General features: G+C 44.2%; 2 protein-coding genes across 2 annotated transcripts; one reads left to right on the top strand and one right to left on the bottom strand.

Moving 5' to 3' along the window:
* Window positions 1-21: 21 nt before the first annotated feature.
* Window positions 22-16,486, top strand: LOC310871222 (serotransferrin-like). The gene is made up of 17 exons (XM_083782712.1): window positions 22-115; window positions 1,270-1,448; window positions 1,993-2,095; window positions 2,966-3,163; window positions 7,297-7,453; window positions 8,229-8,284; window positions 8,721-8,893; window positions 9,083-9,344; window positions 9,439-9,599; window positions 10,098-10,194; window positions 11,073-11,113; window positions 11,778-11,970; window positions 12,610-12,751; window positions 13,287-13,354; window positions 13,978-14,162; window positions 15,467-15,650; window positions 16,306-16,486. Exons 1-17 carry the CDS (start codon window positions 79-81, stop codon window positions 16,347-16,349), a joined length of 2,280 nt encoding a protein of 759 aa, XP_083638838.1. The 5' UTR covers window positions 22-78; the 3' UTR covers window positions 16,350-16,486.
* A 3,480-nt stretch (window positions 16,487-19,966) lies between these two features.
* On the bottom strand, window positions 19,967-20,383 carry LOC310871448 (cytochrome c oxidase subunit 5B, mitochondrial-like; the record flags this gene model as incomplete). Its single annotated transcript, XM_083782979.1, has 1 exon — window positions 19,967-20,383. One exon carries the CDS (start codon window positions 20,381-20,383, stop codon window positions 19,967-19,969), a length of 417 nt encoding a protein of 138 aa, XP_083639105.1.
* Window positions 20,384-20,654: the final 271 nt, after the last annotated feature.

The following is a 20,654-nucleotide window of genomic DNA, read 5'->3' as shown; positions in this document are numbered from 1 at the left end:
TATAAAAGCAGATGGAGTCACCACCACCACACCCCCACCTGTGTTCTGTTCTAACCTGGAGACTGCCAACTGATCAACATGCTTCTACTCCTGTCCTTGCTGCTGGGAACCACTGGTAAACATCATTCCTTTTAACCTCTTGAGCCCCGCATTGCCACCGCCGGCGGGGACAGCAGCTGTCCACCTCTGAACAGCGCTCAGCGGGTCATTGGAGACCCAATTGGTCTCCGGTTCCAACTCCGATGTTGCGGATTTACCCCCTTTACCCCCCTGGGGTTTAAGAGGTTAAATACTATTGTTATTATTATATTTAGTGTTTTCATAAATTAACGCCTTACTTGAAAATAGCAGATCTACAAGCTCACAACACGTCGCGCTGTGAAATATACAAATGAAATGTACAAGAAAACCACTTAAATTAAACTTTTAGCTCACAAACAATATTTGCACTTATCTCAAATAATTGCGATTAGGTGATTATCTAAGGATTGTGACAGGTTCTATTTGTACTTCTTGAAATGAGCAGATTTACAATTTCTCAAGGTGTCGTGTGGCGATGTGTTGTGAAGCGTGTCCATGCCATTGATGCCAAGATGCAGGGACAGCAGGGTTAACCACCCTCAGGGCTCTGTACTAGGAATCTTCCGCCGTAGTCTGAAATCCCACCTTTTCAGACTCCATCATGGCCCATAGCACTTATCCTACCCCCTTAGATAGCATTTCGGTAGACTTAGATAGCATTTGATAGACTTATAGCATGTTATGTAGACAGCACTATAATTGCATTGTATATAGTCATAGCAAGCCATAGTACATATGTATAGCATAGTAGTATAGATATATAGTTTATATGTATAGTCTCATAATATAGATATTCCACTGTTACTTTCTTAGTTTACGCATGTTTCATGATAAATGCTTTTTTGTGATGTATTCCCATGCTTTTTGTTCCTGCTTAATGTAAGTCGCTCTGGATTAAGAGCGTCTGCTAAATGCCTAAATTGTAAATTGTAAATTGATACTAGTGATCTTTTCAACGCGTTTGAGTTTCTGCGAAAGCTTTCCCCACAGCCACAATACGGATGCTGGTGTTTAATTAAGTGGTTAAAGTTGTTAACCACTTAAACCCTGTTTAGGACTTTGTTGGAGCGGTGTACCCTAGGGGTCTAAAAACTAAGCCTGCTCTTTTTCTTTCCATCTATATCCCAACATCTATATCCCATTGGCTTAGTGGTTAAAGATGTTTAACATCTTTATCCTTATCCACAGCATATACGTCTGCGTGTCCAAGTACATGGTTTCCGTGGAACTGGGTTCCAGCTCCAAGCATCAGATGGTGTGTGAAATCCAGCCAGGAATACTCAAAATGTACATCCCTAGCCGAGACGGTCTCGACCTTCTCCTGTGTACAAAAACTAAACACTCTTGAATGCATCGAGGCAATTAAGGTGAGAAGAAACGCTATAGTGTTAAAACTGTAATCCACAATTGAATGAAAATCTTCATCTTAATGAATGAAATGTTTTTTTTTAGGTTCAAGGTCCATTTTATTTGTCATTTACATGCTTGCACATGAAATTAATATCGTCCTCGGGACCAGAAGTGTGCAAATGTTCCTCATGAATTCCTGAAGGAGATCCAGCAGGATTGAAACGTTGATTATTAAACAGTGATAAAACAAATGGAGCTGAGATACCAGTGTTGCAGACTTTATTATTATTATTATTATTATTATTATTATTATTATTATTATTATTATTATTACTGTTAATAATTTTTTGTCCAGCACCTGGGTGAGATCGCCTTTATAAAAATAATAACAATGCACAATTACCAATTACCAATGCCAATTATACCATTAATAATCTTTCTATATGACCAATGCAAACAAGGAATGACCATTTAACTCCAAAACGACTGGCAATGTTAAGAGAGAGCTACCAGGCCTCTGCAAAAATCTGCAAATATTTAGCAGCAACGTGTTTTTGACAGAACGATGAAGCAGATGCCATCACTCTGGATGGAGGAGACATCTACACAGCTGGAATGACTAATTACAACCTGCACCCCATTATTGCCGAGGACTATGGCAATGGTAAGATGATCTATTTATCTATTTCTCCTAATTATGGATAGATTGTTCTTTCTTTTTTCTCTCTCTCTCTCTCTTTGTTGCATGAATTATCACCACTAAGGGGCACTATGTAACTCATTTTTTAATTAATACAATTAAATCTTGTCCAATCTGTATGGCAGAGTATATGTTAATACAATAATATTGTATACCCTATATTATAGGGTATGCGCGTGACAACATCATACCTGGAAGTTATGCGAGAAAGCATACTGAGTGTCAAAAACTACTTTCTGGCCTTGACAGCCCATTTACATTCCAAACAGAAAAGTCCTATCTGATTATATATTAAACCACATTAAACTTACTTTTCCACTTTATTTGCCACTTCCTCTATTCATGGTTGTATTTTGTTTCACTGCTCTTCTATTGAGAAATTTTTGATCATGTCAAAGGCATAGACTGTCAAAAAAACTGTCAAAAACACAGGATCTGACATGAATTTTGGACCCGATGTTCAAGATTCAATGTATCCCCTGAGCAAGCAGGCAGGCTCTATTAGCTCAATGGTATAAAAACAAAACTTGCACAGATAACCGGGTTCAAATCCGGGGCAGAAGAGGATTATGCCATAGCAGGGCGATCCCCAATTGCGCAAATAGCCAAACTACAAGCTCTTAACATGTTACTGTATACAAATTGCAACGCATTGTGAGCTTGGAGATAATGATATTATTGAAAATGTTGAAACCTTTTATAAATATGTTGAATTTATTTGTGTTGCCTATAATGACCGACGTCCCCCAAAATAGGCACAGCAGGTTGGTTAAATCAATGTGACCCTGTGCCCTCTTTGTATCCCCTGTGCCCTCTTTGTATCGGACCATGCAGAATCAGACACCTGTTACTATGCTCTGGCTGTGGTCAAGAAGAGCTCCAACTTCAGCATCAATGAGCTGAGGGGAAAGAGGTCCTGCCACACCGGACTGGGAAAGTCTGCCGGCTGGAACATTCCCGTAGGAACTCTGCTAACCATGGGAACCAACGGGATCCAGTGGGCCGGCGTGGACCAGCAACCTTTGGAAGAGGGTGAGTTTTTATTTGATTTATTTGAGGGGTAACGGTTAACCATACATTGATTGATTGATTGAAATATTTATTAACAGTTTGTAGAATTTACAGTACATTTTAAGCACAAACTCAATACAAAGACTGTCAACTGTGAGTGGACGACCCAATTAAGCATTACACTTGTTTACAACAGGGTCCACATTGTTCAATTCATCAAAACATTTAAAGACATACAAACATTTAGAGACATACAAATAGACATTTCTATGTAGCTAAATTCATCATATGGGAAGCAAAAAAGGGAAAAGATACAATATACAGTGAGGGAAAATGGGGTGGGGGGGTGGGGGGGATTCAGATTTTACAGAGGCCAGTTTCGAATTGCAGCCATCCGTAGGTGCCCTTTGAGAGCGGTTTTGAAGGAGTCAAGGGATTCACATGTCTTAATGACTGTTGGTAGGGCGTTCCACATTTTGGTGGCATAGGAGCGAAAAGAATTTAGTCCCTTGTTTGTGCCGAATCTGGGTTGTACATGGTTTGTTGCACTCCCTCTGGTGTTGTGGGTGTGGACTTCGTTTACATTAAGGAAGTATTTAGACAGGTACATGGGTATCTTGGTGGTGTATCGAATCTTGTGGACCAGACCCATTGCAAGATGCTGTACTCTGTCGTCGACCCTAAGCCATCCCAGCCAGTCAAAGTGGGCAGGGGTGAGGTGGGTTCGGGGGGTGAGGCCAAGTAGGAGCCTGACCAGTTTGTTTTGGGAGGTCTGGAGCCTTGTTTTAAGGGCCTTTGAGGTGCTGTGGTACCAAGAGGTGGATGCATAGTCAAAGAAACCTTGTACGAGGGCTCCTGTTAAGGTCTTCAAGGTGTTTTTGCTGACCAGTGAGGAGATCCTGTAAAGGAATCTTGTTCTTTGATTGACTTTTTTGATTACGTTGGTGGCCATCTTATCACCGGAAAGATTGGCCTCCAGGATGGAACCTAGGTAGGTAATTTGATCTTTTCGTGTGATAATATTGTCACCCACTCTAACCAAGAAGCCATCTGCCTTGCTGAGATTACTATTTGATCCGAAGAGGATGGATTCAGTTTTTCCCAGGTGTAAGGATAGTTTGTTATCAGCGAGCCAGGTGCAGATTCTACCGAGTTCAGAGCTGAGGGTCTTTTCAACCTGCAGTTTGTTCCTGTCCGAGACCAGCAGTGCTGAGTCATCTGCGAACAGGAACAAGCTGCAGTCACAAGCTGAAGTCATGTCGTTAACATATATTAGGAACAGTAAAGGCCCCAGTATGCTTCCTTGTGGGACGCCACAGCTCACTGGGAGGGGAGGGGACAGTGTTCCGTTCACCTCCACCATCTGTTCTCTCCCCTCCAGGTAGGATTGCATCCAGCTCACTGATGTGCTATCAAAACCAATAGCTTTAAGCTTGTTAACCAGTATGGAGTGGTTCACGGTGTCAAAAGCCTTTTGGAGGTCCAGCATGACCATGCCGCAGTATTTTCCAGCGTCCACCTCGTGTTTGATGTGGTCGCTCAAATAGAGGAGGCATGTGTCAGTGGAGTGGGATGTTCTGAAACCAGATTGGAACTCGTACAGCAATTTATTAGTGGCAAGATACTTTTCAACCTGTTCATAGACTATTTTTTCCATCACTTTCGAGATGGAGCTTAGAATAGAAATAGGGCGGTAGTTGCCGGGTTCTAATTTACTCCCTTTTTTGTACAAGGGGGTTACTTTGGCCAGTTTAAAATCTTGGGGGACCTGTCCCTGTTTGATGGAGAGGTTAACTATGTGGGTGATGACTGGAGCTATGGAAAAGGCTGAGTCTCTGAGAAATTTGGAGGGGATATTGTCATGGCCAGTGGCCTTGTGGGGTTGGAGGGCACTCAGTTTTTTAAGTACCTCCTCGGTTGTTACCATTGCCATTTTGAAATCATCTTTACAAACACCAAGGTTTTTGTAGAAGGCTTTGATGTGCTCTACACCAAAACGCCCAGAGTGGGAGGGCAGTTTGCTAACCAGCTTTGTTGCAATGTTTGTAAAGAAGATGTTCAGGTGGTTGGCTACATCAAGCTTGTCAGTGATGAGGGTGTTATTCGATTTGATGTTTATGTTAGTAAACCTGGTTTTTAGTTTCTGACCACAGCCTAGTTGGTTGTTTAGTAACTTCCAGAGTTCCCAAGGATTGTTTTTGATTTCCTCGGCTTTATCATTGATAAAGTTACATTTGGCAGATTTGGTCATGGCAATTACACCGTTTCTTAGCTTGTTACACTGGGTTTTTAGGTTGCACAGTTTGGTCTGGAGATTACTGTCGAAGCGCTTGGCTAGCATGGACTTGCATTTAAGAAGTTCAGAGCATTTGTTGTCTCTGGCTTTCATTGCAGTCAGTATGTCCGAATTCATCCATGGCTCCGAGCGGGTTTTGACCCTGATGGTTCTCAAAGGAGCCATGATGTTTAGTACTGATGTAAATTTGGTTTTAAAGCCAAGCCATGCTTCTTCGACTAGTGAGCTCCTGAGCACATCGGACCAATCCAGACTCTCCAGTTCTAGGTTAAAGGCCTCACTAGAGTAGGTTTTGAGGTCCCTAGATATGACTGTTTTGTGACAGTCAAACTTTAGTTTTTGTATTTTGCGGGTACAGAAAATCATAAAATGATCACTGAGCCCACATACAATAACCCCTTTCTTGGAGATTCTGGATTTGTCCGAGGTCAGAATGAGATCAATGACAGTTTGAGTAGAATCACACACTCTTGTGGGTTGGGTAATTAGCTGACTGACACCATGCAGATCACAAAACCGACTAAATGACTTAAACACAGGTGCTTCCTTATGAAGCATATCCGTATTGTAGTCGCCAATCAGGATTTTCTCTACACATTCCTCCCCAGCTAAGCACCCCTCAAGTATATCATAGAACCCATTCTGATCGGGCGGTCTATAGACGGTGCCAACAAATACTGATTTAGCATTTTTGAAAATTAATTCAACCCACACAGTTTCAATTTCATCATGCTGTAAGTCAGTACGAGTAACATATTCAGTGTCTTTGTGAATATACATGCACACGCCACCGCCATGCCTGTTTCTGTCGTTCCTAATGATAGTATAGTTCTCTATTTCTATCTCTGGGTCCCTGGTGGACTCGTCCAGCTTTGTTTCAGAGAAACTTAGGATGTTTACCTTACCGCTTTGGAACACTTGTCTGACCTCAGCCAGTTTGGGTCCAAGGCTGTTGATGTTCAGGTGAAACAAATGGATTCCTTTGACGCTGGCAATACTGTTAATGTCCTCCATGTTAAAATAGGGAGGTCCATTGTTTATGTCTGCAGTAGTTGCGGCCGCGGGTAACCGTGGGGGGATGGTGGGGGGTGCCGGGAGTGGGGGGAGGGTGGGGGGTGCCGGGAGTGGGGGGAGGGTGGGGGGTGCCGGGAGTTGGGCTGCGGGTGGGGGGAGGGGTCCCTCGTCAAAGTTTGAGGGCGTTGAGGGCTCTGGTGGGGTTGATTGAGCCATGGTCCCGACTGGAAAAAAAGCCGGGAAAGAACGCCGATGAGGCCGACAAGGTCCGTCTCCAGATGCGATGTCCCCCGTGGTTGGATGCGGGGACTCTTCATGCCTGTAGATGGGGGTGTTGACCGTGTCTTGGGCCTTGACTAGAGTACACAAAACTATCAAGGATAATACACAACAAGTTCCAGTCCAGTACGAGACTATGTCCGTCCGTCCTTGTGTGTGTGTTCGTCTGTCTCCCTGTCTGTCTCTGTGTGTGTGTAGTGTGCACTAATCTCCCGGCACTGTTGGCCCTATCGGCGTGAAACCGTGCTCGCACACTCCCTGAATGCCAGAGCAGAACATCTGCCCCAAATCTTTCACATCGGCCTGTTACAGTGCCTCCAGGAGGTTGATATTAATCGTACAGATTCATAATCCATCCTGATTGACTAAGAATGGCTTCCAAAGTTTGCAGCAGTGGCTCGTTTTGAACGAAATGCCTCAAATCATGAACACGGTGTCCGATTACTCGTTAGAGAGATGCGTACATTATCAATGATTACTGTGTTAAGATCCACAGGCTATCATAGACGCTGTAGAAATAATGTCAGTGTGTCATAAATTAAAAATGACTATTCTGCTTTTCTAGCGGTGAGTAATTTCTTCTCGGCCAGCTGTGCACCAGGAGCTGACCCGGCGACGTTTCCCAAGCTGTGTGAGCAGTGTCCGGTCCAGCCCTCCTCCAACATGACCGACTGCTCCCGCTCACCGGACAACCCTTACTACGGATATGCAGGTGCATTCAAGTGAGTAAAGGTTTAATGGTTTGGTATTTGCGCCCCCATCCAGTTATTAGAGAAAACATCAGACCAGTCTGAAGCAAGTGGTGCAACGGCACCCCCTATTGGTACTCTAAACATAGTAACACAGTCACACTGTCAGTCACAACATGAGGAGGGACTAGAAACTATGCACACACTCTCTCGCACGCACGCACACACGCGCATGTGCACGCACACACACACACACACACACACACACACACACACACATGCACACGCACACGCACACAACCTACTGTACAAAACAACAAGCCGCCGGGGACAGGGATTGAACCTGCATGTGCCTACTGTATGCTGTAAGTGTATATCAGTGTCTGATTTCTTCATGTTTAAGGTCCATACACATTGGGACTAAGTGTCAAATATACATTTGCTGATGCCTCATTCATACAGGTTGATGCTTTTATTCGTCTTCTATTCTCTTTTTCAGTGCGTAATATCCCTGTTCTATGTGGATGTATTCTTGCCACAAATGGCAATGCAGTTTAAATGAATGTGAATTAATCGCACAAAATAAACGCTGCGGGCAGATGTGTAAGGAGTGTAAGGACCTTCCCGTCTGCTAAATGCCTAAATTGTTAATGAGCAGTTGAGACGAATAACCATCTATGTCCATATTTTATTCTGACCCCTCCCCAAAATGGCCTTTCTGTCCTGACCCCTTATCCATGATTTATACATTATGGATAATTAGTATGGACTTAGATTATTCATCTCAAACTGCTCAATTGTCTCATAGGTGCCTGACGGACGGAAGTGGAGACGTGGCGTTTGTCAAACACACCACTGTTCCTGGTCAGTATTACTACATGTTCTACACTGATAGTAAACAACTGGTCAGTATTACTACATGTTCTACACTGATAGTAAACAACTGGTCAGTATTACTACATGTTCTACACTGATAGTAAACAACTGGTCAGTATTACTGCATGTTCTACACTGATACTAAACAACTTGTCAGTATTACTGCATGTTCTACACTGATATGAAATAATAATATTGATTTATATACAGAAGGCTGTACTAGTCATTAGTCAAGTAAGTCTAGTGGGTCAAGCAACAATAACTATGTCTTTAGAGTTGAAATCTGTAAGTCTTTCATGTCCTACCAGGATTACTAAGCCGGATCCCAAAAAGTACAAAAAATGTAAATGTCTGTGTGTGTGCGACATTAAATCTTTTTCACACATCATTAACAAGATCTTCATGGTCATGGTTTGTTTTCCAGACGAAGTGAAGGACAGCTATGAGTTGCTGTGTAAGGACGGCAGCAGGGCCAGCGTTGACGACTACACTAGCTGTCACCTGGCTAAAGTGCCGGCCCATGCTGTGGTCACCCGCACCAATGACGCAGAGCTGGCCACCCTCATCTACACCAAACTCAAAGAGGCTGTTGACGGTGTAAGACACACACACACACAAATATCATCTACATTCTACACCAAACTCACCAAGGCTGCTAATAGTGTAACACACACACACACACACACACACACACACACACACACACACACACACACACACACAAATAGCGGCCAAGTGCCTGCCCAATTTGAGGCTTTTTTATTCCTTTTCTCTTCCCCGTGACCGGTTTGTTGGGCCTGTCCTACGGTCCTGACTATAACTACTGTATATAGTATGTTGTCGAAAACCATGAACTATAGTACGGTAACTAATGAGTTGCTCTGTGCCTTGCAGGGTTTCGACCTGTTCTCCTCTAGTGCATACGACTCAGGCAAGAACCTGATGTTCAAGGACTCCACACAGAGCCTGGTGGAGCTGCCGAATGACACGGATCCCTTCGTGTATCTGGGCGCCGAGTACATGAGCATCATCCGTTCCCTGAACAAACGTAAGAGCAGACACACGTTAAGTTAGAATATTGAGATAAGAGGGTCCTGCCAGACTGAGCCAAATTATTTAATCGTTTCCTCTTTGCTTTTCAGAGTCAACCGACGCGACCTCCAGTGGCATCACGTGGTGTGCTGTGGGCGAGGCTCAGTATGAGACATGCCGCAAGTGGAGCTTGAACAACACGGTGGACGGCGTCACCGAGATTAAATGTACGACCGCCACCACGGTAGACGGCTGTGGGAAGAAGATACTGGTCAGCACATAAGCACTTTTTTAATTTTACATTTTTATTACATTTTTATTGATTGAATACTTTATTAGTCAGAAACAGCATGTGGCACAGTAAGACATTAAGAACGGTCTTCTGTGGGCGTGTTCTCTTCTGTGCCCATACCCTGCATGGGTCGGTTTGACAAAAGGGCCTTTCTGTGTGGAGTTTGCATGTTCTCCCCGTGTCCCCTATCGTAGGTGCCCTCACAAAAACATGCAGTAATCCTGGTCTCTGAACTGATGGAGGGGAAAGGAACTGGTTGGAATAACGTGTTCCTTCCACACGCTACATCCAACCGGGGAAAACTCCCCCCTGTCAGGTGAAAAGAAGTTGCTTGGACTCTTCATGCATAGAAGGAAGCATGAGGTCAGTCGGTTGCTCTCCCCAGGTTGGCAGAGAGAGTATAGAGCCCAGGATTACGTTGCAAAATCGTGGGATAAAAGTTATAGTAAAAATAACTGTCCCCTGTCTGCTTCCCAGAGGAACGAGGCAGATGCCATAGCCCTGGATGGAGGACACGTCTACACAGCTGGAAAATGTGGTCTAATCCCTGCCATGGTGGAGCAGTATGATGCAGGTAAAACTAAACATCTTATTCCTGTCATGGTGGAGCGCTATGATGCAGGTAAAACACTATGTACTGTAGGACAGTGCTTCTCAAACCTTTTTCGTCCCAAGTACCCTAAATGTAACTGTATTTTGCTGCAGACCCTCACCTGAAAAGGTTTTGTACATTTACGGGGTCAGGATAGCAATTTTATCCAATAAGGACGGAGAACTCACACAGGATACAAATTAAACGAGTGGGATTGGAAGCGATCACACAAAGAAATGAGCAGACAACATTGGAACTGGAAAATGGAAGCTGATAAATGGGTGCTCCTGGATTTTGAACCCACTTGAAAAGGTATTTTCTGATTACTAAAGAGCTGGAGAGATGGGGAGACCCCCGTTACTAATCAAACATTCTATAGCAATGATTACTATCAGAATATTAAATAATAATAAAAAAGCCCCATTTGATAGTATTTTTAAAAAATCTCTCAGACCCCAATCTAAACTGTAAAGTCATATTTATTCTTAAAGGAGAATTCAGTGATCTGGGTGATTTGGAAAACCCCTGGTGCGCCCCGGTAACATGCGACAGGCCAACAGCACACACACCAAGGCCCGCCCCCGCTCGATCATGATTGGCGGAAGACTGGGCCACCTAGCCAAACACGATCCAAGTAGTAACAGTTGGTCTGTCAGGTTTTGTGGTGATGATGGCCGTTAAAGGTGAAACTGAAGTCCAGGAAAACCAATGTGACATTTCCATTTGTACACGTACTGTACTGTGTATAGTAATATGATTCCTTTAACAGATATACTGTACTATGTGTACACTAATATGATTCTCTTCTCTGTCTTCTATGTCAACACAAACATTGTTTCCATCTCTGGCCCACCTGACAGCACAATGCGGTGACCAGAATGGTGGTAAGTACTGTAGTAGTGTGCACCTTTCTGGACCGCTACATTATTTATTTTGTAGTGACGCTGCCGTCCCAAAACATTTATAATGCTCCACAGAGGAATATCAAGTGTTGCAACTCATGATCCCTAACCCTAACCTCAGTCTTAACCAGCCGTAGGTCGCTAACCCTAACCTCAGTCTTAACCGGCCACGTAGGTCGCTAACCCTAACCTCAGTCTTAACCGGCCACGTAGGTCGCTAACCCTAACCTCAGTCTTAACCGGCCACGTAGGGACTCCGAATCCCCCAGTAGGCCTACATGTGAAAGTTGGGGTGGTGTAAAAGCTGGGGTGGTGGAGGGTGAGCAGCCAGGTTTAAAGCAGCAGCACAGACAGCAGCAGCACACGACTAGCAAGGAATAATGAGCAATGCAACTTCCCCCATTCAAATAGGGTGCTCTATTATGAAGAGTATGTGATTGGTTGAGAATAGAAGCATGGAGCTGAGACCGAGCGATGGTCGGCCGGCAGCAACTGCACTGAGTTCCCTGACAGAACTTGCTCTGCGCTCTGAGCACAACGCTCATTTGATGAACTCATGGCTTTTCCTCTATGGCTAGCACAACCTTTAGCTCACAATGTAGTCTGTGTACTGTAATAACTAATCAACTGTTTTGCACCACATGTTTCTTTTGATATCATTAGTCTTCTAATTCTTTCACCTCACCCACAGCACTAGCCTCCTCCTACTTCGCTGTAGCCGTGGTGAAGAATGCGTCTGGGGTGACCTGGGAGAACCTGCAGGGCAAGAGGTCGTGCCACACCGGCCGTGGCAAAACCGCTGGCTGGAACATCCCTATGGGCCACATCCATCAACGTGTTGGCAACTGTAACTTCAGTAAGCATTTTGTTGTGGAATTATCACCTATACACATGCTCTCTCAAGATGCCTGCAAAGTGTTATAGCTTATGTGGCCTCGTGGTTAGTGTCTGCCTTGTGACTGTGAGGTCAGGGTTAGATTCCTCTCTGCTTGGCACTCGGCATCAAGGGTTTGTATTGGGAGTAAGTCCCTGCGACATATTAGCGTCATGTATGTCCAGGGGATGTACTTGTTGTACACCCCCTGGCTGCCTCAAGCTAAAGAAACTGGAGTTATGCTCCTGCCCTAAGAGCCACATCCGATTATGGCTATATACTTAATTACTTAAACCCTTCCAGGGTGCTCATATCGCCCATATTTATAATATGACATCTACAGTAGTAAGCATCTCACTAAAACTGTGTCTGTGAACATCAACATACACCACACACAATACAATGCAGGTTATATAGTTGTGCAAGCTACTTTCTGATACTGCAACTGATTGCATCCAACAATAAACATGTATTTCATGTTATTGATTAATTTGAATGAATGAATACATATTTTATTAGACACTTTACCTTCAATAAGTGTGCTAGACAGAGCTTTCTTTTTAGAGTGTTACATTGTGAGACAGTGATTGATTGATCTCTGTGTCTTCTCCTCTGATAAAGCTTCGTTCTTCAGTAGCGGCTGTGCACCTGGATCTCCTTTAGACTCTCACATGTGTCAGCAGTGTGTTGGTAATGATACAGGACATGGTAAATGCCAAGCCAGCCCTGAGGAGCGCTACTACGGCTATGACGGGGCCTTCAGGTAGGGGGCGCCATGGCACTTAAACTTAAATTAAAAATGTTTTTTTTTTTTTCTTGAAATCCGCCTGCACTACATTTGCTAGTACCTCTACTAACAACTGTAAAGACGACCATGCTGACGACCATAGTGGACACTTTTTCATGATTGGCTGCCTCTAAGCCAGGGGTGGGCAATTATTTTTCCCAAGGGGCCAACTAAGAAACAGAAAATATTAGCTCTGACTCTGTAAATAAATTATCCATATTTTGTATGGACTTTGTATGGAAGGGCAAGCTTCCGCGTTGGTGCCAAGGAAAGTAATGAAAGGAATGGACGTGAGTCACATGACTCAACGGCGGGGATGCGCCATATAAGCGGCACACTTCCGCCCTCAGTGCGATACAGTACATGTCGCTCCAATGTATTGCAGCGACCGTCGGTGTATAAATGTGTGTGAATGAATGAATGTAATGCAATATCTATGTGAAGCACTTTGGATAAAAGCGCCATATAAATGCACCATTTATTGCATTCCTTTCTATTGTTAATGCCATAGATGTCTGGCTGAGGGTGCTGGAGATGTAGCATTCATCAAACACTCCACTGTCCCAGGACTCAGTGATGGTAAGAGCTCTACTACTGCCCACATCACGCAGGGCTTCTCCCAAATGGTGTTAATGTTGTCAGCTAATTTAGATTTAGTTCTAGTCTTTTGAATAAAATGTAATTTAGTCATATTGTCATATGTCAAATGTCATATTTTTTTACATTTACGTTTTGATTTAGTTTTAGTCCTTTTGAATATAAAATGCAATTTAGTCATATTTTTGTCATCTGAAATGTTTTCGTCTTAGTCTTGTTTTAGTCGACAAAATTTCATAAGAGTTGAAGAGACTAAATATACAGTTTATTTTGTACAAACTGTCGAGTGTCATTGGGGATAATGGTTACACAGGCCTGACCCAGCTTAAGGCCCAAACCGCACCAATGATTCGCCATGCAACTCCTTGTAACCAAATGGTTGCAAGTAGTTGCATGTAGTTACATGAAACCTTATCACCAATGGCAGTTGCAAGGAGTTTCATTGGTGTGACATCTATACCTATCTATCGATATTATCTATAAATGCACCATGTCTCTGTCTGTCTGTCTGTCTGTCTGTCTGTCTGTCTGTAATGCGCGTAACTCGAGAACCCTACATTGTATTGGGCCTAATTGCATGACACCATACTCTTCTGTTGTTCCAGGCAACGGTCCCACATGGGCCCAGGACATCGTATCGTCAGACTACAGGCTGATCTGTCCTGGCAGTGCCACGCACGTCCCCATCTCTGACTACGCATCGTGCAACCTGGCCCAGGTGCCCGCCCACGCTGTGGTGACCCGGCCAGAGGCACGCGATGAGGTGGTGCGCATGCTCCTCTCCCAGCAGGTTGGTGGCATAGGGTTCATTTTGATTGAGTTTTTTTATGTAGTTTTAGTCATAGACAGTCTTTTGAATAAAATTCACCTTTTAGTCATTTGAAATGTTTTAGTTTTAGTCTAGTTTTAGGTGACTAAATATGATTTTAGTCGACTACAGTTGATTCAGTTGATTTAGAAAGCTTGCGAGCTGTGAGCTTGAAGTTCGGTTATTTTCGGATTGTGACACGGTTGACACCCATGTGCAACCAAGCATAAAATTACTTGTCTTAGTTCTACTCTATCTATTCTAGACTCGTCCCTCCCTAACATTTTATTTTAACTTGTTACGGGGCGGCAGTGGCTCAGCGGTAGAGTTGCCGGATGGGATAAAACGGGAAAAGGTTCCCAGTTCGAACCCAGGCTCCCCCAGAGTTGAGCAAGACTCTGAACCCCTAATTGCTCCCGATGTGCAGATTGGTGAATGGTTTCCTCTGCCATCGGTGTATGAATGTATGTGTGAATGGGTGAATGTAATGCACATCTATGTACAGTAAAGCGCTATATAAATGTACCATTTACCATTTTAATACTTTATTTATTCAACAAACATTTTAGTCATAGTTTTAGACAGTTGAGAAAATCAACACTGGTTTAGAAATGATTGAAAAAAGATTTTCTTATATATAAACCTTTTTTAATGGATTTGTATTTTTTATGCCACAGCCTCAACTTTGATAACATGTACTTTAGGGCAGCCATTGAATATGATCTTCGTTGCATGGATTTTTAACATGATATATTTCACCCTAAAAAAATATAAAAATAAAGTAGGCCTGCACTAGCCTGGCTAATAAGACAGACCGAATCAGCCGTTGGGAATTTTCTTTTGCCTGAGTCTGGCTTATTAGCCAGGGGGGACAGCCCTATAGCCTGGTTAATAAACCAGACCGAATCAGCCGTTGGCAAAAATAAATTGCCTGCCGGTGGATTACGGTCTGGAGAGGCTCAATTGTACGCCCATTTCCTACACCAGAGAAATGGGGCGGCCACTCGGGACACGGTATGCAATATGGGCAGGCTTTGGTACAGTGACTTTCAATGCTTGAGACCTTTGACTGACAGTAGCTCTGACCAATTGCGTCAAAGAGAAAATGTTTCAACCCGCTCCCCTGGAAATGAAATCCAAGCTGAGCCTCCCCAGACTAATATCCCGCGGTCCGTGCGATATTAGTCTGATTTATTAACCAGGCTAGGACAGCCCCCCTTAGCCAGGCTAGGCCTGCACATGATTGAAATGTAGAAAAGACTAACAACCTTGTTGTTTCTATTCAGGCCAAGCTTGGTACCGACGGCACCAATACCTGGGTCAGCATGCTCCAATCTGATGGAGCTCTTTTCAAGAGCAGCACCGCATGCCTTCAGGAGGTACCAAGCGGTACAAGCTTTGAGGGCTTCCTGGAACCTGACTACATGACTGCCATGAACTCCCTCAGGCAGTGTTCTGATACTGCATCAGGTATTCCAATATGGAGGATAAAGAATTGACAGAGATTACTACATTTTTAAACTACACCTATATTATACACTTTTAATTCCCATGCTGTATTTGGCTGCAGACCCTCAACTGAAGATGTTGTGCCAGGCAGGGACCGCCATAACAGAAGATTTGTGTTGTTAAACGCTATACATTTTTCACAATCTTCCAAAGCCAATGTAACGCCCGGGATTCAAACCCGGGTCTCCCACCTAGCCAACATCTTAATCACTGAGCCAAAGGCAATTCCCCATGACTTGGGGGAGATATTAGACTTTTAGGTCATCAGGCTGAGGTTGCTACACTCACCCCCCTTTTGACCTCCTCCCCCGATCCGGGTCACGGCACCAATGTAACGCCCGGGAATCGAACCCGCGTCTCCTGTGTGGGAAGCCAATGACTCGAGGGGAGTTATTAGACTTTTAGGCCATCAGGCTGAGGTTGTGAGTCACTCTGCTACACTCACACCTTATAGTGTTGTTGGTCAAATTAAAAACAGCATAATAAATAAATACAAACATTACACAACTGGAGTATAAAAGGAGGGCTAAAAAAAGCAATGGTTCAAAAACTGTGGAAAGTAGATAATGCACAATGCTAGTCTAAATTCTATTTCTATTTTCTCCTTGTGCAACAGATCTGGAGAAATCATGCACCTTCCATTCCTGCCAGCAGAAATAATAGTGGAGATCTCAGGGGAATCAGAAGGGGGGAAAAAGACAAACCTGTGGCCCAACCTGACCATAAACACTGGACCCCAGTTTGTTTTAATGATTGGTTTATAGTATATGAATAAAACCGTTGTCTACTTTGAATAATGTTGTAATTCCATTATTTTTCTATACAACCATGCTGTACACTACTCTACATATCGAAGGCTTGGAGCGCAAAGGACGCAAGTGACATGATGCCGACCATGATACTGAAATTGACCAGATACTGACATAATACTGACCATGATAATGAGTATGATTTTCAAGGTTGTACTTTATTGTTACATCTTGTGTGCAGGTACATAAGAGTAAAACTTATTTTGTTTCGGCTTCCTTCAGACGACATGATACTGACCATGATGCTTTATTTTCAAAAAGTAGAAATTATAATGAATATTTTTTGTACCATATATATATATAGAGCTCTGATAGAGACCTTTAACATCATATACTGCCAGGTGTTGGAGGGGCTAGCGCCCCTCAAAAATGCAACTACCAAGATTTACAAGCAACTTTAGGCTACTGCCTTTTTTTTACAGTCTATGGCTACTGCCCAAAATTGGGCTCACCAGACAGAGTGGATTGAGATTGAAAACACTGACCTCTGGTGGTGACTGTTGTCCATTACAATAATCGATGTCATAATTGCATACGGCGTGGCTTTGTTTGTTGTGCTGCTGTGCATGATGGCTGGCTCGCTGGAAAGACTGCTACACGAAGTGGAAGTGGGGTCCTACCGTCCTGCCCTGGCTGGGACCCTCATGGTTCCATGGGGGGGGGGGGGGGTTGTTACAATTGGTCCCTTAAGGGTAAGTAACTCCGAGTGTCAAGGGGGTCAAGTTTGAGAACCACTGTGCTATAGCCTACTAAAGGTAAACAAAACGGTCGCCGAGGCTTAGCTTAGGTTAGCCCCTCTCGGAACCCCCTGGGTCTCATAAACTTCAGTACCATTGGGTTCAGACCCTATGGTTCAGACTTGTGGGGCTAAGCTTAGGTTAGGCAACAGAGCCTTCATTAGAATCATTAACACCTGTGGAATCGTGTGGATGTTTCCAATGTGGGTGGCTGCTGTTCTGTAACTATTTAGTTAGTGGGACATCAAGTTAATTTACAAACATACAGTGAGGGGAAAAAGGTGTGTGTGTGTGTGTGTGTGTGTGGGGGGGGGGGATTCAGATTTTTACGGGGGCCAGTTTCGAATTGCAACCGTCCGTAGGTGCCCTTTGAGAGCGGTTTTGAAGGAGTCAAGGGATTCGCATGTCTTAATGACTGTTGGCAGGGCGTTCCACATTTTGGTGGCATAGGAGCGAAAATAATTTAGTCCCTTGTTTGTGCCGAATCTGGGTTGTACACGGTTCGTTACACTCCCTCTGGTGTTGTGGGTGTGGACTTCGTTAACATTAAGGAAGTATCTAGATGGGTATCTTGGTGGTGTATCAAATCTTGTGGACCAGACCCATTGAAGATGCTGTACTCTGTCGTCGACCCTAAGCCATTCCATTTTTCAAATATTTAACTTACATTTTATGATTCGATTATATAAATCAATGGGGATTTATTTTTTTAAGATGATTTTTTTGTTGCTTTTTGCCTTTATTGATAGTTACAATTAAGTGAAGAAAGAGACAGGAAAGAGGTAGCTCTGTTCCATAGCTCTAATGCGTTGCATTTAGAGCTATGTTACTCTTGACTTCTCGTCTTTAGCGTAAATAAAAAGAACGTTTTTGCTACTCACCAAAACAAAGGCGGGTTGTGTCATTAGAAAGCTTACTTTCCTGAGCCCCCCACCACACGATTTTTGACAAATATTCTCTATGAGGCTGGGCAATATCGGTAGAGGTCGCAGCGGAGTAACTAAAAGTATTTTTCTTTACGGTGGAAACAAAATCCCCTTTTCACCAAAAAGTACCGTTTATACGTGTGGTGGGGGGCTCAGAGTGCTCCCACTAAGGAAAGTAGGCTAAATGCAACGCATTAGAGCTATGGATCAGAGCTGGGAGAGAGAGAGAGAAGGGGAGAGACATGCAGCAAAGGTCGTCATGAACAGGACTCGAACACGCAACGCTCTGTCAGGCCAGACCACTAGACCAGTGGGTGCCCCAGTCAGTGGGGATTTTGATTTAATACTATTTAAGAAACAGGTTGCAAATAGTACAGTGGTACAGACAGTTTATACAGTGATGCTAAAAAGCACAACACAAAAAGCCCTGAGGGCTTGTTTCCTTTGTGGTCCTATGTATTCAATTAATTAAAGCCTGTGATTGCACTGAAACCTTGCCAAAATTAGATGATGGACGGCTGACGTCCTAGAGATGACTGATGTCACCCACTGATCACAGGGTGTCAGAGATCCATATCTGAAACTCCAAAGGTTTGTTGGCAAATGCGGCAGTAGAGCGTTCTTCCGGGTGCTTAATTCAAAACGCCACTGAGCAACTTCCATTGAAATGAACAGCAGGGGGCAGGGCTGCACTCTATCCTTTATGACTCTATGGGAGAACCATAGACAGAAAGGTAGACAGCGACACAGCGTTCCTTCCGCACGACTCCAGAACCACTGATGCGACTAATAAGCCTACATATTGGTATTTATGGAGTCCGCTTGTCCAGAACCGCCGATCAGACTGCTATGCCCATATTCATTTTGGTCAATGCCTGGCGAAGTTGATCGGACAAAGATGATAATTCGCTAGCCCCTCCTATATACAGCTTTTAGTGTACAGTATGTTCAAACTGTCCTACAAACATTAAATTCCCATTGACAATGAATTTAAGCAATAAGCCACGAGAGGACGAGGTCTCAGGTTACCGGGTATTTTACAGTGTAAAATACCCGGTAAGCTGGGGCCTCGAGTGGCTTATTTCTTTTCTAAAACGGTTACAAACATATAGCAATATTAACCTAATAAAACGATTGAATTCACAAAAGTAGCTACGCTTTGCGCCACCAGAGCGAGCCACATCACTTCCTTGTTTTGCTCGGCAAGTAGCCCCAGTGATTGAAGGAGTGGGTTATCGGTGGAATTTACACCGGTCACGTGAAGGTAACCAGCCAATCAGAATCAAGTATTGGGACTACTCGTTTTAGAAGGACAATTTGACGTCATAGTGTCTATTTACGTCACGATGATGTACGATGATAAGAGTGCCCCTCATTTCACACGGGTGTGATTTTTATCATTTGAAAGAGTTTATAGACCACATTGAATGGTTGGGTCCTTTGTGACTACATTCTATTTATAAAGCAGAGTAATCTAGTAAGAGAGTGGCGACACGCTCAAAGCGGTGTGCTATGTATGGGCTATAGTTCCAAACATTGGAACTATCCCATTGAGATAGAATGAGCACTTCCGCATTCCATTGTTACAATGGGAGTCAACGCTACCTAGTGTTGTCACTCATACTAGATCAGGCTCTTATAAAGACACAATATAAACAATCAAGATCGGATCTATTGGAAGTGGAACAGAGGTTAATTTTCCCCATTCAGGTCTAGGTGGGTTAAAAAGCAACTGAGATGCATGTCACAGTTGTGAACAGGCAAAGGTTTCCCCGCCGACAAGCGACAACGTTTATAACACTCAATTAATGTGGCAGTTCGTGGGGCACCAGTCTGTAGTGGGCGCCACATGACGGGCAGCGCTGGGCGTCGCCCCGGTGGAGCCAGAACCACACCACGGCCGTGTTCTCCTCCTCGCACACGCATCCCACGATCCTCTTGTCGGCGACGGAGGGCACGAGGTGCGGGTCGGCCTTGCTGCCGGCGTACTGCTTTGGCCTCGACATGTTGTACGGATCCTTGCCCTCTCTCGTGGCCTCCATGATGGTCCTCTCCATGCCGGTGGCCTGCTCCTCGTCGGTGGGAATCCCTCCGGCCGCCATGCTGCGGGTCAGAGCGGGGACGACCCCGGGGACGACCCCGTGGACCCCGGCGGCAGCCCGGTGGCGTGTAGTGGTTGCGGCAGCCCGGTACGCCGTTTGCAGCAGTAACCTCGCAGCCATGTTCTTCTATTCTCTCACCTTTCCGTCTGTCACTCCCGTGAAAAGAGAAGTTATTGATGGACAGTTCGGGTGAACAGCGGTCCGCTAATAGCAGAATCAGGAGACCTTACCTCCATGCAGGGTCCACTGGCCCCTTTTATATTAATGTATGATTGTGATGTATACAGTAGGTGTGACATCAGCGCAATGCGCATGTCCATATTTGGTCCTTCGGATGTGCAGGGTCGCCGCGATGCACATGTCCATATTTGGGCACTCCGGTAGAGCAGTG

Source organism: Protomyctophum parallelum, assembly GCF_964188405.1.
Source record: "Protomyctophum parallelum genome assembly, chromosome: 14".
NCBI lineage: Eukaryota > Metazoa > Chordata > Actinopteri > Myctophiformes > Myctophidae > Protomyctophum > Protomyctophum parallelum.
The sequence above is the reverse complement of the archived record's forward strand: the minus strand, read 5'-3'. Positions and strand labels throughout refer to the sequence as shown.